This window comes from Hyla sarda, chromosome 3 (genome assembly GCF_029499605.1).
Source record: "Hyla sarda isolate aHylSar1 chromosome 3, aHylSar1.hap1, whole genome shotgun sequence".
In the NCBI taxonomy this organism is placed as follows: domain Eukaryota; kingdom Metazoa; phylum Chordata; class Amphibia; order Anura; family Hylidae; genus Hyla; species Hyla sarda.
In genome coordinates this window covers 223,190,103-223,217,126 of record NC_079191.1, presented here as the reverse complement: position 1 = coordinate 223,217,126, position 27,024 = coordinate 223,190,103, and the positions used below count along the sequence as shown (strand labels likewise).

Here is a 27,024-nt window from a genome sequence, read left to right as displayed (position 1 = left end):
AATTTTCTTTTTCTTGTAAGGGCTCTACCCCCTCCCTGTTTCTTACCTGTGGTTAGATAGGAGGGGCAGCACATCCTACATGCCCCCAGCAGCCCATTTAGTGAAGAGGGGGCCAGCACATATAATCTACTTCCTGCATCTTCTCTTCTGATAAAAGTGCACTGTTCAATACATGTGGGTAGCTGCAATGGATGTAATGGAGCTAATTCCCAGCCAGAGCTTTCCAGAGCAACATGCTCAGTTATAAATTACAGGTCACTATTGAGAATGCACACAGAAAAAAATAAGTGTGTGCGCAATTTTGAGTGTGAACTATGGCGTATGTTCACATTGAAAACAATAAAGCATTGTAAAAAGTTATACAGGAATGATATTGCAAAGCTAGACTGTGTGTTGGCAATTCTTTAATAAACAGAGTAAGCACTTTTTTTTTGGGGGGGGGGGGTCAGTTTGAGAAAACTTTGCCTTTTCAGTTTTACCCCCTGTTAAAATGAACACCCACCCGTCTGTTAAGGTCTAATGGATAACAGCTGCAGCATTGCACTTTGTTTATTTACACACATGTATACAGACAACTGCTTAGGTAGGTATCCCTATATTCTCATTGTTACGCCGAGCGCTCCGGGTCCCCGCTCCTCCCCGGAGCGCTCACGGCGTCTCTCTCCCGGCAGCGCCCCGGTCAGTCCCGCTGACCGGGAGCGCTGCTCTGACATGGCCGTCGGGGATGCGATTCGCACAGCGGGACGCGCCCGCTCGCGAATCGCATCCCAAGTCACTTACCCGTCCCGGTCCCCTGCTGTCATGTGCTGGCGCGCGGCTCCGCTCTCTAGGGCGCGCACGCGCCAGCTCTCTGAGACTTAAAGGGCCAGTGCACCAATGATTGGTGCCTGGCCCAATTAGCTTAATTGGCTTCCACCTGCTCCCTGGCTATATCTGATCACTGCCCCTGCACTCCCTTGCCGGATCTTGTTGCCTTAGTGCCTAGTGAAAGCGTTTACTGTGTTTGTCCATACTGTGTACTTGACCTCCTGCTATTGCCATATTGACTACGATTCTTGCTGCCTGCCCCGACCTTCTGCTACGTCCGACCTTGCTCTTGTCTACTCCCTTGTACCGCGCCTATCTTCAGCAGTCAGAGAGGTTGAGCCGTTGCTAGTGGATACGACCTGGTTGCAACCGCCGCTGCAAGACCATCCCGCTTTGCGGCGGGCTCTGGTGAAAACCAGTAGCAGCTTAGAACCGGTCCACTAGCACGGTCCACGCCAATCCCTCTCTGGCACAGAGGATCCACCTCCTGCCAGCCGCATCGTGACACTCATGTCCATGTAAAGTACTGGATACAGACAACTGCTTAGGTAGGTATCCCTATATTATCATGTCCATGTAAAGTACTGGATACAGACAACTGCTTAGGTAGGTATCCCTATATTATCATGTCCATGTAAAGTACTGGATACAGACAACTGCTTAGGTAGGTATCCCTATATTCTCATGTCCATGTAAAGTACTGGATACAGACAATTGCTTAGGTAGGTGTCCCTATATTCTCATGTCCATGTAAAGTACTGGATACAGACAACTGCTTAGGTAGGTGTCCCTATATTATCATGTCCATGTAAAGTACTGGATACAGACAACTGCTTAGGTAGGTATCCCTATATTATCATGTCCATGTAAAGTACTGGATTGGTGTGTGTAAACAAACTGTAGTTCTGGTGTTCCTGTCTCCGAAAATCTCAATTTAAGGGCTGAATTTTGACCTAGTGACAACGCGTCCTGAGAGTCTTTGTAATGCTCTGCTGGAGGTCACTAGAACAAAACTGAAGTCATCATTTCCCACAAACAAATTCAGCAGTGCTTTCTGAACCACTCTGTATCAACTGCTAGAAATGTATGACGAGACCAACAAGTGGGGGTTACCAGTCAGGGGGGGGGGTTGTGTATACTGTCTGATCAATGCTGCCAGGATTACTCTGTGTAGGGACACTGGATATATTCTTAGTGTACAGCACGGGCAGGCAGGGCAGGGGTGCATAAACTTCCTGGGCTGGTCATATAGAGCAGTGGTCTTCAACCTGCGGACCTCCAGATGTTGCAAAACTACAACTCCCAGCATGCCCGGACCGCCATTGGCTGTCCGGACATGCTGGGAGTTGTAGTTTTGCAACATCTGGAGGTCCGCAGGTTGAAGACCACTGATATAGAGAATTCCAGGCCATAGCAGCGGGCCTGCCTTGTCCTGCATGATTGACATACAGGGTTTGGAACACAGCGTGGAGCCCTGTACGTCAGATAGTTAAAGCATGGTGATCAGCAGCACTAAATTTCCTGTTATATCTCCTCGTGTACTTTAGATTTAGCTTTTGGTTCCATGAATGTCTGTGAGAGAGATGTTCCTCAAAGGCCACAGCTTCTCCTTTGCTTCCCTAATGCAATCATATGGGGGGTAGTCACCATCTTCTACTGGTAATTTAACCCCTTAAGGATCTGGGGGTTTTCCGTTTTTGCATTTTCATTTTTTCCTCCTTACATTTAAAAAATCATAACTTAAAATTTTGCACCTAAAAATCCATATGATTGCTTATTATATTATATTGCGCCACCAATTCTACTTTGTAATGACATCAGTCATTTTACCCAAAAATCTACGGCGAAACAGAAAAAAAAATCATTGTGAGACAAAATTGAAAAAAAAAACACCATTCTGTAACTTTTGGGGGCTTCCGTTTCTAGGCAGTACATTTTACAGTAAAAATGACACCTTATCTTTATTCTGTAGGTCCATACAATTAAAATGATACCCTACTTATATAGGTTTGATTTTGTCGCACTTCTGGAAAAAATCATAACTACATGCAGGAAAATGTATACATTTAAAATTGTCATCTTCTGACCCCTATAACTTTTTTATTTTACTGCGTACAGGTCGGTATGAGGGCTAATTTTTTGCGCCGTGATCTGAAGTTTTTAGCGGTACCATGTTTGCATTGATAGGACTTATTGGAATTTTTTTGCGCATACACCATTGACTTTTTTTGCGCATACACCATTCACTTTTTTTTGCAGTGTTATAGCTCCCATAGGGACCTATAACACTGCACACACTGATCTTTTACATTGATCACTGGTTTCTCATAGGAAACCAGTGATTGATGATTCTGCCGCTTGACTGCTCAGGCCTGAATCTCAGGCACTGAGCAGTGATTCGGCGATCGGACAGCGAGGAGGCAGGTAGGGATCCTCCAGCTGTCTTGTAAGCTGTTTGGGATGCCGCGATTTCGCCGTGGGGATCCCGAACAGCTCCCTGAGCTAACCGGCTCACTTTCACTTTAGACGTGGCATTCAACTTTGAACGCCGCATCTAAAGGGTTAATAGTGATCAATGCTGCGCGCTATTAGCCACGGTGGCCCTGCGTTATAGATCGGGAGCGGACTCATGACGTATCATTGGTCCTTAAGAGGTTAAAGGGGTACTCCAGTGGAAAACTTTTTTTTTTTTATCAACTGGTGCCAGAAAGTTAAACAGATTTGTAAATTACTTCTATTAAAAAATCTTAACCCTTCCAGTACTTATTAGCTGCTGAATACTACAGAGGACATTCTTTTCTTTTTGGAACACAGGGCTCTCTGCTGAATCACTACCACAATGCTCTCTGCTGACATCTCTGTCCATTTTAGAAACTGTTTGCTATGGGGATTTTCTCCTATCTGGACAGTTCTTAAAATGGACAGAGATGTCAGCAGAGAGCACTGCTCGTGATGTCAGCAGAGAGCTCTGTGTTCCAAAAAGAAAATAATTTCTTCTGTAGTAATTCAGCAGCTAATAAGTACTGGAAGGATTAAGGTTTTTTTTAATAGAAGCCATTTACAAATCTGTTTAACTTTCTGGCACCAGTTGATTAAAAAAAAAAAAAAGTTTTCCACCGGAGTACCCCTTTAAAATATAAGGTTAGTTAAACTGCACAGTCGATGGTGCGCACGTTAAAAAAACACCAAAGTCCAAGACTGAGCATTTTTAATTACTTCATATACCATAAAGAAATTTAAACAAAGCAATCAAAAAGTCCCATCAAAATAAAAATGGTATCAATAAAAACTACAGATCACGGCACAAAACTGGAGTCCAAAAGAAGAGGACAATTTTAAGCATACAATTTTTGGTGCATGTAGTTATCATTTTTTAAAGTTGTAAAATAAAATAAAACCTACATAAATTGGGTATCCTTGTAACCGTATGGACCTACAGAATAAAGATAAGGTGTTATTTTGCCAAACAATACACTGCATAGAAACGGAAGCCCCCAAAAGTTACAAAATGGGATTTTATTGTTGTTTTTTTTTTGTTTTTGTTTTTTCTTCACCCCACAAATATTGGTATTTTGGTTTTGCCGTAGATTTTCTTATGAAATGATTAATGATTAAAAAGTGCGATTGGTGACACACAAAAAAAGCCCCTATATGGGTCTGTAGGTGCAAATTTGAAAGTGTTATTATTTTTAGAAGGGAAGGAGGAAAAAAACAAAAGTGCAAAAACGAAAATGGGCTTGGTCCTTTAAACAATTTTTTTTTTGTGTAAGAGGCAAAAAGACAAAATAACTTCTGTGCAGCATCACAGCAAAAAAAAAAAAAAAAAAAAGGTAAAATTGTATGCATAACATAGGCAAAAAAGTAAAATGCATAACCCACAAGGGTCAGCAACAATAAGGGAAGTACATATCAGAACACAGCATAAAGCTAACAGCAAAAAGAGAAGATAATAAAATTAAAAAGCACTCAACTTCACAAGACAAAAGACCAGAAAGAAGTAAAAAGGAAGGGGAAATATAGAAAGGCCAATCTTAGTCCAGAGCACACCATATAGGTGACTTACGGATCCCACACAGAGAAAAACAGATATTGTTCAAAGAGGACGTGAGATATTCGAGATAGTTAATCTCACAAACGCAGGCCAGTAAATCAAGGAAAGGAGGGGGACCTAACAACAGTTCCAAAATTTGCCAATTTAAGTCTTAGCAGCCAATAGATGCAGGAGAAGTGTCATACTTTTCCCCTAAAACCCGGGTAGAAAGGTGAAGGTAGACTGCATGATAGAGAGGTGATGACACACCTAAAACATCAAGAGCAAGAGCTTGACCTCAGTCCAAAACCAAACAATATTCAGGCAAATCCAAAAGAATTGGAACGTCGACCCAACAGACTTCTTCTTGAAACATTTTTACAAGTAAAGAATAGCATACAGGACGTGTTGCCACAAACACCTTGCCTTTCGAAGCTGAATGTGTCTGCGGTGAATGCAGGCCTGCGGAGTCCTACATCTGCTGGTCAAAAAGTGTAAGCTCTCAGTAGCGGTGCGCCTCATGTTTATTGCTCTCCAGTGGCGGTGTGTTGATTGTTGGTCAGACTGTACATGCTTAAGAGTGGTACACCTGATGTACACTAGAGAATAAGCTCTGGAGTAGGACATGTATGTACGACAGGTGCCACTTATCAGGTAAGAACATGAAAGAGAGGCAGCAATTCACACAGGCTCATCAAAATTGGAAAATGGAAGGCAGGAGAAAGTTTGCCTGGTCTGATGAGTTTCGATTCCAGCTGTGACATTTTATTGGCACACTCTGGGCCCCTTCGGTTGGGTATTGTTTAACCCCTTAGGGACCACGGGCGTACAGGTACGCCCTGGCACCCTGGTACTTAAGAACCAAGGGTGTACCTGTACACCCATGGGAATTCTGATCCCCGCTGCTCGCTGGACCGGTATGCCCCCCCAGTCAATTCAGACCGGCGATTTGCGGCAATTCCGGGTGAATCGGGTCCCCGGTGACCTGGAAAAAAGAGTGATAGGTGCCACCTCACGATCATCCTGATTTGTCGGCCGTTACCCCCAGCATGCCCTTTGGTAGTTTGAGTTGCAGTAGTGTGCTTCCAGCTGTAGTACAAGTCCCAGTGTGCCTTCGGCTGTCCGTGCATGCTGGGAGTTGTAGTTTTGCAACAGCTGAAGGTCCCCCCCATTTGAATGTACAGGGTACAGGGATGTGGAATTCCTATCACCCAACGCCCGGGACTAGCCGTTTTGGGCGCCGGGCAGGTGAATTTGTCCGGCCCTTAGCCCGGCTTCGGGCAAGAAGGGCCGGACCTGACAAGCGCGGTGGCGATCTGCAGTCTGTATGGAGCGGGCTGCAGACTCCTGCCCGCTCCATACTTTGCAGCCTGTGTCCTCCGAAGCAGAGCAGGGGAGATGAGAAGCTGTGTATTTGTCTTCTCTCCCCTGCTCTGCAGACGTGCGGGGGGAGATGAGGGGGCGTGGCTTATTTCTCCCCGTGCAGACCTGCGTCCTCTGCCTTCACTCCCCGCACGTCTGCACGGGGAGACTGTATGCGGCGCTCACAGGGGAGTATAGAGTGGGCTCGGTATTCCTGCCCGCTCCGTACTCTGCAGCCCCCGGCTGTTCTCAGTAGCCGGGGGGGCGCCGCTAATAGCCAGCATGCGGCGATCGCCGCGGCTGGCTATTAACCCTTTAGGACATGTGAATGCTCCCTGGTGGGCTAGTGGGGTGGATCGCCCCCCCCACAGCGCGATCGCAGGGGGGCGATCCACTATAGAGGTAGCCGGAGAACTTACCTCTGCTTCCTCCTGTCCCGGCTCTGTCATTGATAGATCCTGGCTGGACCAGGCTCTATCAATGGATCACAGAGCACACAGATTAAGAGTTCAATAGAACTCTATTCATCTGTCTGAGGAATCTAATGATTCCTCATAAGTCTAATAAAGTGTAAAAAAATAATAATAATAATAAATAAAAGTTATAATAAAAGTTTGAATAAAAGTTTGAAAGACACATTAACCCAGTGGTCTTCAAACTGTGCCCCTCCAGATGTTACAAAACTACAATTCCCAGCATGCCAGGACAGCTGTTGGCTGTCCGGGCATGCTGGGAGTTGTAGTTTTGCAACATATGGAGGGCCACAGTGTGAAGACCGCTGCATTAACCCCTTCCATGTTAAAAGTTCAAATCACCCCCTTTTCCTATATAAAAACATGTAAACATAATAAAAATAAACATATTTTGTATCGCTTCGTGCGTAATTGTACAACCTATTAAAATATAACATTAAGTATCCCATACGGTAAATGTAAAAAAAATACCAAACTACAGATTTGGAATTTTTATAATATCCCAGAAAAAAAAAGTTAAAAAGCGATTAAAAAGTCAGATCAATACCAAAATGTTACCGATACAAAAAACAGATTATGGTGCAAAAAATGAGCTCTCATACAGCCTGGTATGCGGAAAAAAAATAAAGCTACAGGGGTTAAAAAATGGCAATTAAAAAAAAATTAGAAAAAGTTCAGAATTAGTAAAACATGACGTAAACAATACAAATCTGGTATCGCTGTAATCAGGCGGCCTAAAGTATAAAACTAACATGTTACCTCAACCACAAGGTAAATGGCGCAGAAAAGAAAACCACCAAATCTGCAAAATTATCTTTTACTATTTTTATTTCACTTCCCTTAATATATATACAGTAACCCCCCCGACCTACGATGGCCCCGACATATGATAAAATCGACATACGATGGCCTCTCAGAGGCCATCGCATGTCGATGTCAGCATCGACATACGATGCTTTTATATGTCAGGGCCATCGCATTAACTGCTATTCGACAGCGCAAAATGCTTAAGCTGCTGTCGGATAGCAGTTTAAGCATCCTTGGCAGGTTCGCTTACCTATTCCCGCTGCTCCGGGTCCACTTCGCGATCCTCCGGTGTCTTGCGCATCTTCTCCAGGGTCCGGGCCTTGCTTTCCGGCGTCGTTATTACGTCACTACGCACGCCGCACTGGCGCAGCAGCGTAATAACGTCACCAGAAAGCGAGGCCCGGACCCTGCAGAAGATGCGCAAGACACCGGAGGATCGCGAAGAAGACACCGGAGCAGCGGGACAGCATCGGGAGCCCCTGGGACAGCATCGGGAGCAGTGAGGACCTGGTCCGGAGCGACGGGGACAGGTGAGTACAGCTTCCTATACTTTACATTGCACGGATCCCTCAACATACGATGGATACGATGGGTCGTTTGGAATGAATTACCATCGTATGTTGAGGGACCACTGTATATATTTTTTTGGTTCGGAGAATGTTATTGAAAAATTAAAAGGTATCATTATAGTAGGTATTTATGGCTATTATAGGGCGGGGAGGAAAAAACGAGAGCGTAAAAGCGAAAACTGGCCCGGACAAGTGGATCGTAGTGGGGGACAAGTAGATTTTGCTCCATTTTAGTCCCGTGGACAAGTAGTTTTTTATAAAATTTCCACACCCCTGAGGGTACATACGGGCAGGGGTTTACAGCGAGTTTTCTGCTGCAAGTTTGAGATGCAGCAAATTTTCCGCCCCAGCTCAAACTCCCAGCGGAAAACTCGCTGTTAACCCCCGCCCGTGTGAATGTGCCCTAAAAACACTACACTACACAAAATAAAAAGTAAAACACTACATACACACATACACAACCCCCCCCCCCCCTCCAATAAAACTAAAAAACTTCTTGCCGTACTGTTTCCAAAACGGAGCCTCCAGCTATTGAAAAGCAACAACTCCCAGTATTGCTGGACAGCCACTGACTGGGAGGTTTGCAACAGCTGGAGACACCCTGTTTGGGAAACACTGCCATAGGGTATTTTGGTGGCGGAAGCAAATCCCCAATTTAGGCCTCAAATGCGCATGGCGCTCTCTCGCTTTGGGGCCCTGTCGTATTTCAAAGCAACAGTTTAGTGCCACATATGGGGTATTTCTGTACTCAGGAGAAATTGCGTTACAAATTTTGGGGGGCTTTTCCTCCTTTTACCCCTTATGAAAAGGTAAAGTTGGTGTATACACCAGCATGTTAGTGTAATTTTTTTTTTTCTTTTTTACACTAACATGCTGGTGTTGCCTCATACTTTAAATTTTCACAAGCGGTAAAAGGAAAAAAAAAAGACCCCCAAAATTTGTATGGGTAAATACCCCATATGTGGACGCAAAGTGCTCTGTGGCACACAACATAGCTGAGAAGATTTGAGGTCTAAATTGGTGATTTGCACAGGGGTGGATGATTTTACAGCGGTTCTGACATAAACGTAAAACAATAAATACCCACATGTGACCCCATTTTGGAAACTGCACCCCTCACGGAACGTAACAAGGGGTATAGGGAGCCTTAACACCCCACAGCTCTTTGACGAATTTTCGTTAAAAGTTGGATGTGTCACGTCCCCTCCCACAGACTTGCATAGCGGGGGCGGGGGTGACGTCACACGGGAGCAGAGTCATGACGTCACGATACTCCTGCCCCGTGGTTGCCACCCGGATGTTTGTGAGCTGGCACCTCAGCGTGCAGCTCAAACAGGTGGGTGGTGAATACAAGATTGCGGGGGTCCCCAGCCGCGGGACCCCCGCGGTGAGACATCTTATCCCTTATCCTTTTGATAGGGGATAAGATGTCTCAGGGCCAGAGTACCCCTTTAATAGTTCGGACATTTACGCAGGTGGCAGTACCACATAGGATTATGTTGATTTTTGATTACATAATTTTATTTTATTTTTAAATGGGAAAAGGGGGGGGGGGGGGGGATTTTATTAGGAAAGGGTTAATTCACTTTTATTAACTTTTTTTTTTTCACTTGTTTTATTTATTTATTTTTAGTCCCTATAGGGGGCTATAACATTCAATCTTACAATTGCATACACTGTTCAATAGCTTTAGCTCAGCATTGATCAGTGTTATCGGTGCTCTGCTTGCTATGGCTTGCCAGAGCCTCCGAGCATTGATCGGACAGTAGATGAGCTGACAGACACCCTTAATCCCGCATTTTAGATCTTGCAATCAACTCTGATCACGGTGTCCAAAGGGTTAATGCCGGCATTGGCCTAATCGACGATGCCCGGCATTAACCGTGGGTTCTGGCTGCTGATAGCGTGCTCAGCTCGTGAGCGCACTTCAAACCCCGGTAACGGGACCAGAGCGTACAGGTACACCCTCGGTCCTTAACGCAATGACATACCTGTATGCCCTCCGTAGTAAAGGGGTAAAAAAAAAAAACACAAAAGACCCTAATTTCAGAGAAAACTTAGTTTTTCACGTCACACGTCTTCTATGGTGTCTTTTCTCCACATTGAAGTTGAGGGAGAGAAATTTCCACAGAATGTGACAGACATATGAAGCAGAGAGAGAATGGGATCTAACATGAGGCCTCATTATTTTCTTCAGTAGAGAAAAAATAAATGGTAAATGAAAATAAATGATTATATTGCAGCAAACCAAAAGTTATCAACCTAAGCCTGACATTGTTTGGCCAGTACAGTGAACTGCGGGGGACTATTTTCTTATTCCCGCTTTTGCTGGATTTCTGACCAATCAGAATGGGCATTTCACTGGAAATCCTCATGCATTACTGGAGTGAAGTGAAGCCTAGCTGTTTAGTAGCTTTTCTCTAGACTCTGAGTACAATGGGGTAATACATCATCTGTACTGCTCTATACCCGAGACCAGACAAAGCTGCTACTTTTGACACAGGTAAGAGCTGCTCTACTGTATTTTCCCAGGACCCTGAAGAAGCTCCTGTCATCTACTCATCTACCTATAAATTCATTTGTACCTTCTAGCAGCTATTTCCATGTAAGAATTTTTTTATTTATTTTTTACTCATTTTGGGTTGACATTTTGTGTCAGAACCAATGACTTTTTTTTTTTTTATAGATTTTTGGTGGCAAGACGTGCTGCATGTTTTATATTGTATTATAACTTGGGTTAGTTGCGCACATCTCTTCTCCTATTTTTACAGTTACTATGTTCTATGAAATTGTACCATTATCATTATTATATTACCATTGTTGGTCAGAGAATTTATCTTCTGGTGCTTTGGAAGCAAATATTGTGTGATTTGTGTTGACATTATCTGTGTCATCCAGGTTTCCAAAATGTATGGAAATATTGGTGAAAGTGGTGACTTGTGCGATTATACCTGCTCAGAATGCATCTGGTGGGAAGGAAATGTGAGACGGCAAATATCTTTTATCACCTTGTGTGTAATATTTTCAGTTTCTAAGATTCAACTTAGGAATTAGCCGTCGTGTTTATGTAGACATGTTGCACAAATGTGTGTGGGATTTATCCTGTTAGGCTCCTTTTTACAGGAATGTGTGAAGATATATACCAGCTTTTATGTTCTTAGCGATGCATTTTATTTAAAGGGGTTATCCAGGAAAAAAACTTTTTTATATATATCAACTGGCTCCAGAAAGTTAAACAGATTTGTAAATTACTTCTATTAAAAAAATCTTAATCCTTTCAGTACTTATGAGCTTCTGAAGTTAAGGTTGTTCTTTACTGTCTAAATCCGCTCTGACGACACCTGTCTCGGGAAATGCCCAGTTTAGAAGAGGTTTGCTATGGAAATTTGCTTCTAAACTGGGCGTTTCCCGAGACAGGTGTCATCAGAGAGGACTTAGACAGAAAAGAACAACCTTAACTTCAGAAGCTCATAAGTACTGAAAGGATTAAGATTTTTTTTAATAGAAGTAATTTACAAATCTATTTAACCCCTTAAGGACCAGGCCATTTTACACCTTAGGACCGGAGCGTTTTTTGAACATCTGACCACTGTCACTTTAAACATTAATAACTCTGGAATGCTTTTACCTATCATTCTGATTCCAAGATAGTTTTTTCGTGACATATTCTACTTTATGTTATTGGTAAAATTTTGTCGATACTTGCATCGTTTCTTAGTGAAAAATTCCAAAATTTGCTGAAAAAATTTAACATTTTGCATTTTTCTAACTTTGAAGCTCTCTGCTTGTAAGGAAAATGGATATTCCAAATAAAAAAAAAATTTATTCACAAATACAATATGTGTACTTTATGTTTGCATCATAAAATTGACGTGTTTTTACTTTTGGAAGACACCAGAGGGCTTCAAAGTTAAGCAGCAATTTTCCAATTTTTCACAAAATTTTCAAACTCACTATTTTTCAGGGACCAGTTCAGGTTTGAAGTGGATTTGCAGGGTCTTCATATTAGAAATACCCCACAAATGACCCTATTATAAAAACTGTACCCCCCAAAGTATTCAAAATGACATTCAGTCAGCGTTTTAACCCTTTAGGTGTTTCACAGGAATAGCAGCAAAGTGAAGGAGAAAATTCACCATCTTCATTTTTTACACTCGCATGTTCTTGTAGACCCAATTTTTGAATTTTTACAAGGGGTAAAAGGAGAAAATTTATACTTATATTTGTAGCCCAATTTCTCTCGAGTAAGGACATACCTCATATGTCCATGAAAAGTGTTCGGCTGGCGCAGTAGAGGGCTCAGAAGCAAAGGAGCGACAAGGGGATTTTGGAGAGTATGTTTTTCTGAAATGGTTTTTGGGGGGCATGTTGCATTTAGGAAGCCCCTATGGTACCAGAACAGCAAAAAATCCCCACATGGCATACCATTTTGGAAACTAGACCCCTTGGGGAATGTCACAAGGGGTAAAGTGAACCTTAATACCCCACAGGTGTTTCACGACTTTTGCATATGTAAAAAAATATATATATTTTTTCACTAAAATGTGTGTTTCCCCCCCAAATTTCAAATTTTTGCAAGGGTTAATAGCAGAAAATACCCCCCAAAATTTGTAACCCCATCTCTTCTGAGTATGAAGGTACCCCATAAGTGGACCTGAAGTGCACTACGGCCGAACTACAATGCTCAGAAGAGAAGGAGTCATATTTGGCTTTTTGGAGAGCAAATTTTGGTCGGGGGGCATGTCGCATTTAGGAAGCCCCTATTGTGCCACAACAGCAAAAAACCCTCACATGGCATACCATTTTGGAAACTAGACCCCTTGAGGAACGTAACAAGGAATAAAGTGAGCCTTAATACCCCACAGGGGTTTCACGACTTTTGCATATGTAAAAAAATATATATATATTTTTTCACTAAAATGTGTGTTTCCCCCCCCAAATTTCACATTTTTGCAAGGGTTAATAGCAGAAAATACCCCCCAAAATTTGTGACCCCATCTCTTCTGAGTATGAAGGTACGCCATAAGTGGACCTGAAGTGCACTACGGGCAAACTACAATGCTCAGAAGAGAAGGAGTCATATTTGGCTTTTGGAGAGCAAATTTTGCTCGGGGGGCATGTCGCATTTAGGAAGCCCCTATGGTGCCAGGACAGCAAAATAACCCCAACATGGCATACCATTTTGGAAACTAGACCCCTTGAGGAACGTAACAAGGGGTACAGTGAGCATTTACCCCCCACTGGTGTCTGTCAGAACTTTGGAACAGTGGGCTGTACAAAATGTTTTTATTTGCACAGCCCACTGTTCCAAAGATCTGTCAGACACCAGTGGGGTGTAAATTCTCACTGCACCCCTCATTACATTCCGTGAGGGGTGTAGTTTCCGAAATGGGGTCACGTGTTTTTTTTTTTTTTTGCGTTTGTCAAAACCGCTGTAACAATCAGCCACCCCTGGGCAAATCACCTCAAATGTACATGGTGCACTCTCCCTTATGGGCCTTGTTGTGCGCCCCCAGAGCACTTTGCGCCCACTTATGGGGTATCTCCGTAGTCGGGAGAAATTGCATTACAAATTTTTGGGGGCGTTTTTCCCTTTTACCTCTTGTCAAAATGAAAAGTATAGGGCAACACCAGCGTGTTAGTGTAAAAAATTTATTTTTTTACACTATCATGCTGTTGTAGACCCCAACTTCACCTTTTCATAAGGGGTTAAAGGAGAAAAAGCCCCCCAAAATTTGTTAGGCAATTTCTCCCGAGTACGGCGATACCCCATATGTGACCCTAAACTGTTGCCTTGAAATACGACAGGGCTCCGAAGTGAGAGCGCCATGCGCATTTGAGGCCTGAATTAGGGATTTGCATAGGGGTGGACATAGGGGTATTCTACGCCAGTGATTCCCAAACAGGGTGCCTCCAGCTGTTGCAAAACTCCCAGCATGCTTGAACAGTCAACGGCTGTCCGGCAATACTGGGAGGAGTTGTTTTGCAACAGCTGGAGGCTCCATTTTGGAAACAGTGGCATACCGGACGTTTTTCATTTTTATTGGGGAGGGGAGGGGGGCTGTGTAGGGGTATGTGTATATGTAGTGTTTTTTTTACTTTTTATTTTGTGTTAGTGTAGAGTAGTGTTTTTAGGGTACAGTCACACGGGCGGGGGATTACAGCGAGTTCCCGCTGCGAGTTTGAGCTGCCGCGCAAAATTTGCTGCATCGCAAACTTGCTGCCTGATACTCACTGTAAGCCCCTGCTCATGTGAATGTATCCTGTACATTCACAGGGGGGGGGGACCTCCAGCTGTTACAAAACTACAACTCCCAGCATGCACAGTTTATCAGTGCATGCTGGTAGTTATAGTTTTGCAACAGCTGGAGGCGCACGGTTGGGAAACACTGAGATAGGAAACAGACAATGTTTCCCAACCAGTGTGCCTCCTGTTGTTGCAAAACCACAACTCCCAGCATTCTCAGGCATGCTGGGAGTAGTAGTTCGGCAATATCTTTAGAGCCAGATGTTGCCGAACTACAACTCCCAGCATGCTGGGAGTTGTAGTTTTGCAACATCTGGAGGACTAGTTTGCAGACCACTAATACAGTGGTTCCCAATCTGTGCCCTTCCAGATGTTGTAAAACTACAACTCCCAGTATGCCAAAACTGTCCAGGCATGCTGGGAGTTGTAGTTCTGCAACATTTGAAGGGCCAGATGTTACAGAACTACAACTCCCAGCATGCCTGGACAGTAAGGGCATGCTGAGGATGTGTAGTTTTGCAACATCTGGAAGGGCACAGTGGTTTCCAAACTGTGGACCTCCAGATGTTGCAAAACTGCAACTCCCAGCATGCCCAGACGCCAAGGGCTGTCTGGGCATGCTGGGAGTTGTAGTATACAGGGTCCCATTACAGCAATGCATGTCGCTTTACGGCGACGTGCATTGCTGTAAAGGGCCCGACCGCGGCTGAAGATCTACTCGCCTGTCGCCGCCGCCGCCATCTTCCTCGCCGGGATCTGGGTCTTCAGGGACGAGGTAAGTACCGGGGCTGGTCCCCAGCACTCCCCCGTCCCCTGCCGCGTCCTCCGGTCTTCCTCCCGTCCTCTCCGGACTTCAAGGGGCCGGGCAGGATGGGAGGAAGTAACCGCCCCCCCTCCTGCGATTGGTCGGTTAACTAACCGATGGATCGCAGGGGATCGGAGGAGGTGGCAGGCTTGCCACCTCGCTCCGATATTTCAGCATGGTCCTGGCTGTCTGTGACAGCCGGGATCATGCGAAATTACCGGGCGGTCGGGTCCCAGAGACCCGATCAGCCCGGTATCGCCGCAGATCGCAAGGGCGATTTCCCTTGCGATTTGCGGCGATCACCGACATGGGGGGCCTACATGGCCCCCCTCGGCGTTTTGCCCTGGATGCCTGCTGAAGGATTTCAGCAGGCATCCAGTTCCGATCTCTGCCTGGCGAGCGGCAGAGACCGGAAATACAACAGGACGTTCTCTAACGTCCTTGGGCATTAAAGCCCAGGTAGTGAGGACGTTAGAGAACGTCCTATGTCCTTAACAGGTTAACTTTCTGGAGCCAGTTGATATATAAAAAAAAGTTTTTTCCTGGAATACCCCTTTAAGAGCACTATAGTATGCTGAAGTTAGAGATCTTCGGAAAATCCATCTGTTCATCATTAGTAAATAAGGGTTTGCTAACTATTATTTCATGAACCTCGGCTTATTGTATTGAATTTGCTTATGATTGCTTGCCTGTGCCATCAACTAGATCACAATAAAAGTATACACAATGGAAGTATGTCATGTTAAAAAGATCACCACCTGAGGCAAAAAGCACAATTTTATGAATGGTCCCTCAGATGTTACCTATGGTTTCCCATGCCGAGGGCCACAACTCCTCTCCTCAATCCCTGCCCTCCTGCATCATTACATACAGACTGGGCTCGACTTACATTGTCGAGCCCAGCGCCATCACCTTACATTGTTGCACAGGCACCATGAGCTATTGAAGCCTCACTGGTGCACAGCCAGAATGACAGTGGTGAGACAGATGTCATCCTGTCTTTTTGGTAGCAGATGCGTGGTGAGTGTTACCTGTGAAGCTGCAGCTTCAATAGCTCACCATGATAGAGCCATAATGTAAAAAGAGGGCAATTGCGCAGTGATTTTAGCTGGGTACAGGTGATTTAAGCCAAGCCTAGCCTGTCTGTAAAAAGGAAGAAGGGCGCGATTGAAAGCACAGAGACATTGTGACCTAGGGCACAACATATTAATTTTAGAAAGAGACCCTAATATACTATTGGCCGGTCCTTCTAACAAATATACCCCTCACATTAAGCCTCTTGGGTATGGAGTTCACTAAGGCTTAAAGGGAACCAAGCAGCAGATTTTTGCATATATAATGCTTGACATGTTACATATGCTAAAATCTTTATCCTCATCATCCCTATTGTAAGACACCTATTGTACAGGGTGGGCCATTTATATGGATACACCTTAATAAAATGGGAATGGTTGGTGATATTAACTTCCTGTTTGTGGCACATTAGTATATGTGAGGGGGGAAACTTTTCAAGATGGGTGGTGACCATGGCGGCCATTTTGAATCCAACTTTTGTTTTTTCAATAGGAAGAGGGTCATGTGACACATCAAACTTATTGGGAATTTCACAAGAAAAACAATTGTGTGCTTGGTTTTAACGTAACATTATTCTTTCATGAGTTATTTACAAGTTTCTGACCACTTATAAAATGTGTTCAATGTGCTGCCCATTGTGTTGGATTGTCAATGCAACCCTCTTCTCCCACTCTTCACACACTGATGGCAACACCGCAGGAGAAATGCTAGCACAGGCTTCCAGTATCCGTAGTTTCAGGTGCTGCACATCTCGTATCTTCACAGCATAGACAATTGCCTTCAGATGACCCCAAAGATAAAATTCTAAGGGGGTCAGATCGGGAGACCTTGGGGGCCATTTAACTGACCCACGATGACCAATCCACTTTCCAGGAAACTGTTCATCTAGGAATGCTCGGACCTGACACCCATAATGTGGTGGTGCACCATCTTGCTGGAAAACTCCGGGAACGTGCCAGCTTCAGTGCATAAAGATGGAAACACATCATCATGTAGCAATTTCGCATATCCAGTGGCCTTGAGGTTTCCATTGATGAAGAATGGCCCCACTATGTTTGTACCCCATATACCACACCATTCCATCAATTTTTGTGTTCCAACAGTCTTGGAGGGATCTATAGAATGTGGGTTAGTGTCAGACCAATAGCGGGGGTTTTGTTTGTTAACTTCACCATTCACATAAAAGTTGGCCTCATCACTGAACAAAATCTTCTGCGTGAACTGAGGGTCCTGTTCCAATTTTTGTTTTGCCCATTTTGCAGCACCTGAAACTACGGATACTGGAAGTCTGTGCTAGCATTTCTCCTGCGGTGTTGCTATCAGTGTGTGAAGAGTGGGAGAAGAGGGTTGTATTGACAATCCAACACAATGGGCAGCACATTGAACACATTTTATAAGTGGTCAGAAACTTGTAAATAACTCATAAAAGAATAAAGTTATGTTAAAACCAAGCACATCATTGTTTTTCTTGTGAAATTCCCAATAAGTTTAATGTGTCACATGACCCTCTTCCAAACAAAAGTTGGATTCAAAATGGCCGACTTCAAAATGGCCGCCATGGTCACCACCCATCTTGAAAAGTTTCCCCCCTCACATATACTAATGAGCGACAAACAGTAAGTTAATATCACCAACCATTCCCATTTTATTAAGGTGTATCCATATAAATGGCCCACCCTGTAGTCATCATTTCTATCGTTATACCTTGTGCTTATTTACAGTACTCGACTCTTGCCTCCCTGTATGGGAAAAGCATACATGGAGGGCAGCTTATATGAGTAGAAAGGAAAGTACAAAAAGCAGTCAAGAGAGTGAGACTCACAAAGGCTATATACAACTGTAGAAAGAAAGCAGAGCTTCCAGGGTAAACTCTAGAATCTTTAACATGCATACCTCAAATCCAGCATGTATTACAGAGAAAAGACAACCATATGAGAAAATCTGAGGGGAGGTCTGAAATGAATTAAGAAATGAAGATTGCACACTTAAACGGGAAGTGTAGATGTGACAAACGAAATGCCAATGGGAATGCTGAGGGGTCTAGCCATAGTGGTCATGGTGATGGCTGTAGTGCCACCATAAGACCTTCCATACTTTCTGGGACAATGCAGTGCAGAGGGGGCTACACTTAAGTGATGATATCTTTAGTTCCTCTTAGGCATTGTGGCTGATAATGTTTGGAACCCCTTCATGGTCATATGTAGATTGAAAGCCATAGACAGGTGTAATTTGCAAACAACTCACAATTTACTGGTAGTCACAATAAATCATACAAAATGGAGGCCCATTTGTTGTAAATAAATTTGGGCTATCTTTTCCTATGGTCTCAAAAGCTGGTTCTGCTTTACTGTAGCCCTTGTTCTTTAGTCCTACAGTTTTCTCCCCAAGGCAGGCTGTAAGATTCTTGGCTTAAAGTTTCTGTAGTAGTTACTTGATGACAGCAGAACTCAAAGGTTGAAAACACATCTTCTTGGCTCACCATTACTGCAGTTATCAATAGGTAGGGTGCAGAGCTCAGAATACATGACCTAGCCATACAAGCCATATTGCACTAGGCCTGGCTGCTAAATTCGATTCAATCCTAGTATGTAGCTATGGGCCTGGACCAGAGAAAGCTCCTCCTTTCCTTCTAGATAGGTCAGTTGGTAAGCGGATCCTGCAGTGTGGACTCTGCGGTGCATGCAGTATGTTTAAATGTACCCTTATTGTGCCAATTACTAGTGGTCACACATGCATTTTAGTAATCTGCTGACAAACCAGTAACCCTTTAACGACCTATGATGTCTATGACCCATGGTGCCATTAAGAAGGACTGGGTTGGGCTTGTTTTCCATAAAAAAAAAAAAATGTGAACATCATAAAAATAAAGATATTTAGTATCACAACATGCAGAATTGTTTGATCTATTAAAATATAACGTGATTTTTCCCGGATGGTGGAAGGTGTAAATGTTAAATACCAACCCCCAGATTTTTTTGATCACCTCATATCCCAGGAAAAATTGAGTTAAGTTATCTCAAAGTCTGTATATAAAAAAAAAAATAATAGAAAAAAATCCCAATATACAATATATTAAAAAGTTAATGAATCAGAAAATGACAAAACAAGAAAATTATGTTTTTAGAATTTTTTTAAAGTAGTAAAACCTGACGGGAAGTATACAAATTGGATATTGTTGTAATTTTGCCAATAACATCAAGAATAAAGATACCGGGGGACATTTATAATCCCTGTCTATTTTCCACATCAATATAGACCAATGTACAGCCTGTCCGGTCTATTGTGCACCTAATTTATGAACATTCGCACTTCTTTGGCCATCACACCCCCTCCCATAGACTTGCATTGAGGGGGCGGGCGTGATGTCACACGGGGCGGAGTCGTGACGTCACAATGCAGCCGGAGGCAGGTGAGGGGACCTCCGGCCACCATGCTGTATGATCGGATCCCCGCGGCTGTATTGATCACTGCATCTGAGGGGTTAATGGCGGACATCCGCGCGATCGCAAATGTCCGCCATTACTGGCGAGTCCCTGTCTGCTGATAACAGCCAGGACCTGCCGCGCATAACGTGAGCACCAGTACAGTACTCGCATTCATGGCGGAGTGTAAATGTACATCATGGTGCGTTAAGTACCACGGCACTGTGACGTACATTTACGTCCATTGTCATTAAGGGGTTAAATAAGCAAGGCACTGTTGCAGGATAGCCCCATAAAAAAAAAAAGTTGGTGAGCAAGATGCTAATAAAGTAAAAATCGTGTAAAAAAATCTGAATATATGGCGCTTATAACGTGCGCAACATCTTAAGTAGGGATCGACCGATTATCGGTTTGGCCAATATTATCGGCCGATAATCCGATAAGCCGATTTTGGGCATTATCGGTATCGGCAATTACCTTGCCGATATGCTGACAATGCCCCGCACCGCCCCATTGCCTCCCCATCCCCAGTTTTATAATTACCTGTTCCCGGGGCCAAGGGTCAACGCTACTTCTGGCTCCTGCTGCGTCCTGCGTTACGCTGTGCGCAATGACGAGTGACGTGACGCGACGTGACTTCACCGTCAGTGCGCACCGTGACAGCTCAGGAGGACGCCACCGGAGCCAGATGTAGAGTGTACCCCGGGAACAGGTAATTATAAAACCGGGGATGGGGGAGGCAATGGGGCCGGGGCGGTGCGGTAGGGGGTGCGACGTGGGGTGGTAGGGGGCGCGGACAGTGCGGCGGGCGGTGGCGGTGATAGGACTCAGGACCCTCGGACAGGCAGGGGGAGAGAAGCGGGTGGCGGCGGTGGTCTATGGCACCGCAAAAGCCGCTGCAGTTCATTGATTTAAAGCGCCCACTTTAAATCAATGATCTGCAGCGGGGGTAGAGGGGGAAATAGCTGATAACTTATACCGGAATATCGGTATAAGTTATTGGCTATCGGCCCTAACCTCCACAGATTATCAGTATCTGCTTTAAAAAACGATATCGGTCGATCCCTAATCTTAAGCAAATGTGAAGCAGCTAAAGCAAAAAGTGGCTCTAAAGTCTTTGAATATCTCCCCCCCCCCATGTGTATTTTTAGAGTACTGCATTTACATAAAAAAAAACATTGTAAGGTTATATGGAAAAAATAGATCTGCAGAGAATTTTAGACATGAAAATGAAACTATGTTAAAAATTGGTAATCATGCACACATTATTGATGTATGCCTGCCGCCCATCAAAAAGGCTTGCCTAAATGTACCACAACGTGTTCCTGGCAGGCCCATTGACTTCAATAGATCATATACAGTCTAAGACTGGATTCACATACTGTATTGTGGGTTTCATTTTGGTCACTAAAACCAAGAGTGGGTCTAAAATACAGAAAAAGATAGAAATTTTTCCATTTAGATTAACATTAAACAGGCAATCTGCGGTCGGTAGTACGTCCGTGTGAAGCCAGCCCTTTGTAGTGTATATGCCACTCATCTGAACATACCAATGGTGACCTCTATAGAGAGAAAAGTACTGCTTACATGCTGTACCTTGGGACTCGTTCTCTAGAGGAACTCTTAAGTTGTCAACAAATTACACCTGTTTACCTGCCTCCGAGACTAGACTGTCCAAAGGATGCCAGCCGCCCTCCTCCCCCAGACCAGCCAACTTGTGGTATTATTCCTATGAGCGTCTATCAGCTGCGTTAATGCGTGCACACATCTAGCCTGTGCCTGGTTTGTTCTGCTGGTTAAGCGGTGCCGCTGCTGCCCGCAGTTATCTTGATTAATTGGCCATATTGCAGTGCTCACTGTTGGCTTTGTACTCTGTTTATCTCTCTTGCCCTCAGTGTTCAATTATCTGTGGGGATTGCATTTGTCGACAGAATGTTTTCTACAGCTTTTAGACTTAAAAAAAAAATGTACAAATGCTTTTTTCTCTTAATCTTTTGATTTTTAATTTTTTTTTCTGTTGGGTATCTATTACAGATAGAAATGACAGGAATTTAGGATACTCATGCCAGATGGATTATATGGTTGCCATGGAGACGTTTGGGTCATAAATGAGGCCCCAGCTGAGGTGTCTCCATAATTTCAAAGAGCTTTTGAAGCTTAACCCCTTATAGAAAATCCAGATGTATAATAATTATATAAGGTTGGGTGCAATTTACTTGATAATATAGGTTGGAGTCAGTAGTCACGGTAATCATTGCAGCCTTATATCGACTTTTAACTACAAGAAATGGATGTCTCTTTTACATATATACTCTTACTATTAGAACAGCAGAGATGATTTCTGCAGCTTATGTATATAAAATCTTCAGCAATAAGATTTCTGAACATACAGCATTGACATAGAAAGGAAAATCTGGAAGTCACAGGACCCAAAGGTGTGTGGCAGAGTTCATATTTAGAATCCTTTTTAACGTTGGCATTTCAGAAAAGGTTTTCTTATTCCCACTTCGGTGAACAAAAATAGGCAGGCCGCCATATTGAATGCACTCTAACGTTGAAGATTTCCTGGGTCATTGAAGTTCATTGGATTTCACTGTACTTAAGAATCACGTGTAACTCACACAGGACCCAGAGTGAAGCATATTATTACAAAAGCAATTTTAGGGTACAAAAATAAGATGATAGAACCACTTTCTTTACCCTCTTGGATCGAATCATATATCTTTCTATGGTCGCCATTTTTTATATTTTCAGATTGTTTCCTTGGATCATTGCCTGACTACTATCCCCTATCATAGAAGCTTGTAACTGGTGATAAAATGTAAAAATGTACTATGGGCATATTTTGCTAGTGTGAGTCCTGTAGCGATTCATTCTAGCAACAAACCTATGCAAATACAGAGCTCTGACAATTGTCCTGGTTATTATCACTTCATGTAATTCCAGGTTTGCGTATGAGCTGGAAACTATTCTCATAAGACTGAAGGGTGGTGATTGGAGTGTATTTGCTTTAGTCACAATTATATGACAGTAGAATATAAAAATTAAATGTTCTGTTTTTTAAATGACAAATATATTTTGTCATTTTTCTTATAAGGAGTTATGATGCAATAATTATATACTTTATCATTAAAGTATATCTGCACTTCCAGGTAACTTTTCATATAGGTGTACATGAGGAGTGGTATTTGTTGTTTTTTGCTCTGCAGACTTCATTTCTAATTTTAAGTTCTCCATAGGGCTCTACATCACTGGTATTCATCTGGATACTTGCAAAAAGTTATGTGTATTTATAATGAACTAAAGTTTGCTTACCAGTGACTTCATTTAGTTAATTTCCCAAACATATATCTGTATAGACTACACTTTTGAGACCTGCAAATTTAAACATGAGAAAAAAAAAAAATAATTCAGTAAATTACATAAAAGGGAAACTGACAGCCAGATGACCTCTACTAAACCCAATACACAAGGTTAAAGGGGGAAATTTATCAAAACCGGTGCAGATAAAAAGTTGCCAAGTTGCCCATAGCAACCAATCAGATTGCTTCTTTCATTTTTCAGAGGCCTTGTCAAAAATGAAAGAAGCGATCTAATTGGTTGCTATGGGCAACTTGGCAACTTTTTCCTCTGCACAGGTTTTGATAACACTCCCCATAGTGCTTAAAATTATGTATAAGTTAACCATATTGGGATCATCGTCTCCGAGATACAGGTTGTATTCTCCTCTGTTGCTAAAATATGTAAATGCCCTCTTTGTGTAATAGAGGTGGAACCCGGCATGCCCAGTATTCCTTTCCCTGTCCTCTCTGCTCCCAAATGCGTGCTTACCTCACCCTCACAGCGAAGGGGTCCATGAATATGTATGAGGAGTGCAGGCATATAGAATCAGAAGGGATGGGGGCAGGTATTCTCTCTCCTATCCTGCCTCCATTGTTCAAAAGATGACATTTACAGGGTTTATTAGCTCCATTGCTAATATGTGTCTCCGGAACGGCGCTGGATTTGGTGCGGGTGAACCAGCTGTCAGTGAATGGACCTGTACTGGCAACATAGAGGCAATTCATTGTGTGTCAAGCTTTAACTAGTGGGTAGAGACTAGCTGCTAAAATGGTTATATTTAGCACATCTTAGAAACAGAATCAGCATGGAGGACATTATAGATCAGTACTGAGCAGTGTATACTATAAATCCAGCAATGAGGTAAAATGTACTTGGAGCCTCTCACTTTTTCTCTCTCCATCTGTTCAACTCCTCCAATTTCCATAGACTTTTATGGGCAGCTAATACTAAAGTGAAATGTTTCATAAATTCATTTGTTCTGTTAAATTATGTAAAGTTTTATGAAACAGTGCCTGTTTTAAATGTATGCTTTTCTGTTTGGTTTTCAGTTTGCAGAAGATACCTTGGGAACTGACCATGGATATAATATTTCTCCACTTTTACCTTTGGAATAAGACTCATGGAAGGCGACAACTCTCTAGAATTGCTTACGTACACTGATTCAGCTGTACTGAAGAATTATGGTTTTCTCAGCAATGCTTACACCTTCTCATCCCGTGACCTCATATAGTACACACATCATATATGTAAATGGCTATACAAACTTAACCACGCCTTCATTTCGTGGCAACTTGGATATCCCACCGAAATACAGTCCAGTTGCCATGACCACAGCCAGTACCTTGCCGGTGAACACAACTGTTTCTACCACACAAGCACCTAAAGAAGTTTATGAGACCTTGAATTTACCCCTCCAGATAATCCTCTCTGCCTTGATGATTATTATTCTTTTACTGTCATTCCTTGGGAACTTTGTTGTTTGTCTCATGGTCTACCAAAAATCTGCCATGCGATCTGCCATTAACATTCTCCTAGCAAGCTTGGCATTTGCAGACTTACTGCTTTCCATTCTCAACATGCCCTTTGCTTTGATAACAATCATTATAACTGAGTGGATTTTTGGAGAAGTATTCTGCAGAGTATCTGCAATGTTTTTTTGGCTGTTTGTAATTGAAGGTGTTGCTATCCTGCTTATAATAAGCATAGACCGGTTTCTAATTATTGTACAGAAACAAGACAAACTGAATCCCTACCGAGCAAAGATTCTCATTATGATTTCATGGGCAACCTCACTTTGCATAGCCTTCCCCCTTTCTGTTGGGAACCCGCAACTACAAGTACCATCTAGAGCTCCGCAATGTGTGTTTGGCTACACTACAAATGCTGGTTATAAAGCGTATGTGATTCTTGTGGTACTGATTTTCTTTTTTATTCCTTTTATGGTGATGCTTTATGCTTTTATGGGCATATTGAACACTGTGCGGCACAATGCAGTCCGTATACACAGCCATCCGGACAGCATATGCCTTAGCCAGGCAAGCAAGCTAGGTCTCATGAGCCTTCAAAGGCCTTTCCAAATGAATATAGACATCAGCTTTAAAACTCGTGCCTTTACTACCATATTGATTTTATTTGTTGTCTTTATAGTTTGCTGGGCACCATTTGCTACTTATAGCCTTGTTGCCACATTTAACAGTGACTTTTACAACAAGAGTAACTTTTTTGAGATAAGCACTTGGCTTCTTTGGCTATGCTACCTCAAGTCTGCACTAAACCCAATAATCTACTACTGGAGGATTAAGAAATTCCGAGATGCTTGTTTAGATCTAATGCCCAAGTACTTTAAATTTTTACCCCAGTTACCTGGACACACAAGAAGAAGAATCCGGCCTAGCGCCATATATGTGTGTGGGGAACACAGATCTGTAGTGTGATATCTATTTTGTTAGATTGACTGCCATAAAATATTTTGTTATGTGTTTTCAATTATTCCCTTGTGCAAAAAGTGATGCATTCTGTTTTCTGCCAGGAAGCAATGTACATGATAAAAAACATGTTACCTCTAGGATTTATGGTAAATCCATATTTGAGAAGTACTTTGTCAGGTTAATGCTTACCAGGCCTGCAGTTGGTGTTATTGCGGGCACCTTGTATGCTGCTACAATCAGTGGATGTGTCATTTTTCTCAACAAATGTTGCTGCTTTTGCTGTTAGATTTGAGCCAAAAAAATGTTCTGTAGTTAAACTTTGCAGGATCTCTTTAGTTGTTGGAAAATGTTTTCCCTTTATTGACATTGCTGTATGAGGGATAGACTGACTCTTACCCCTACCGATTGAGGAAAACCTTTGTGCACTTTATCAGACCCCCTGTCCTTTTGATGTTTAGCAGTGAAAATATTAAGACAGTAAATATTTTTTTGTAACAGATTATATTAACATTTATGTACAGTGCCTGAACACATTAGGTAGGTCTTCAGTCAGAATAGTATAAAAAAGTACAATATTATAATCAGGGCATAAATACTGTACAATGGAAACGCATATGGTCACCTGTATGCAGAAATGAAAAATTGGTCAATATTTGATGTTTTCAAATTACATAATGTTTGTTATAATAATAGAGATACAGTTCTTCATAGGTGAAGGGCCTACTCTGGACATAAATGCTTAGAAATTTTGTACAATCATGTAAATCTGAATTGCATGTGATACTAGATGTATAAAACAGTGTATATTGCCCCCAAAATCTATAAGTGACTAATACGGATTCTCTAAAATCATACATATTGTAAAGTCATCACTTCTGTTGTCATTATAGTTACATCACTGTATAAACATATCACTGTCAGTGTATCTCCTAGCATGCATTGCCACTTATACCTAGAGGCTTAGAGGTTGCTTCAAATAGATGGAAAAATTATTACAGCCATTTAGGTTTCTAAAATGACTACCGTATGTACTCAAGTATAAGCCGACCCGAATATAAGCCAAGGCCCCTAATTTCACCTCAAAAACCCAGGAAAAGTTATTGACTCGACTATAAGCCTAGGGTGGGAAATAAATCACCCCCCGTCATCATCCAGACCCCCGTCATTAACACCCTCATCATCATCACCCTGTCATCATCCCCCCTTCATCATTACCCTGTCATCATCCCCCCCTTCATCACCCCCCCCCTTCATCATCACCGCCTGTCATCATCCCCCCTTCATCATTACCCTGTCATCATCCCCCCCTTCATCATCCCCCCCTTCATCATCACCGCCTGTCATCATCCCCCTGTCATCATCCCACACCCCCCCTTCATCATCACCGCCTGTCATCATCCCCCTGTCCTCATCCCACACCCCCCCTTCATCATCACCACCTGTCATCATCCCACCCCCTCCCCCTTCATCATCACCGCCTGTCAATGTCTGAACAGTGGTCTTCAACTTGCGGACCTCCAGATGTTTCAAAACTACAACTCCCAGCATGCCTGGACAGCCATCGGCTGAGGGGGGATAAGATGTCTAAGCGCCGGTGTACCCCTTTAATCCTTCAGGGACTTGCATATAGTGGGCTTTCATATAACAGCTTGCATTT

At 43.0% G+C, this 27,024-nt stretch overlaps 1 protein-coding gene across 2 annotated transcripts in view; it reads left to right on the top strand.

Annotated features, from left to right (window-relative positions):
- GPR63 (G protein-coupled receptor 63) overlaps positions 1-26,616 on the top strand; it is a 54,890-nt gene extending 28,274 nt beyond the window's left edge. For both annotated transcript variants that reach the window (XM_056563262.1, XM_056563261.1), the window contains exon 2: positions 23,988-26,616. In XM_056563262.1, coding sequence (XP_056419237.1) covers positions 24,120-25,373 — 1,254 coding nt within the window. In that variant the 5' untranslated portion in view covers positions 23,988-24,119 and the 3' untranslated portion in view covers positions 25,374-26,616. The remainder of the gene's footprint in view (positions 1-23,987) is intronic.
- The last annotated feature ends 408 nt before the right edge of the window (positions 26,617-27,024 follow it).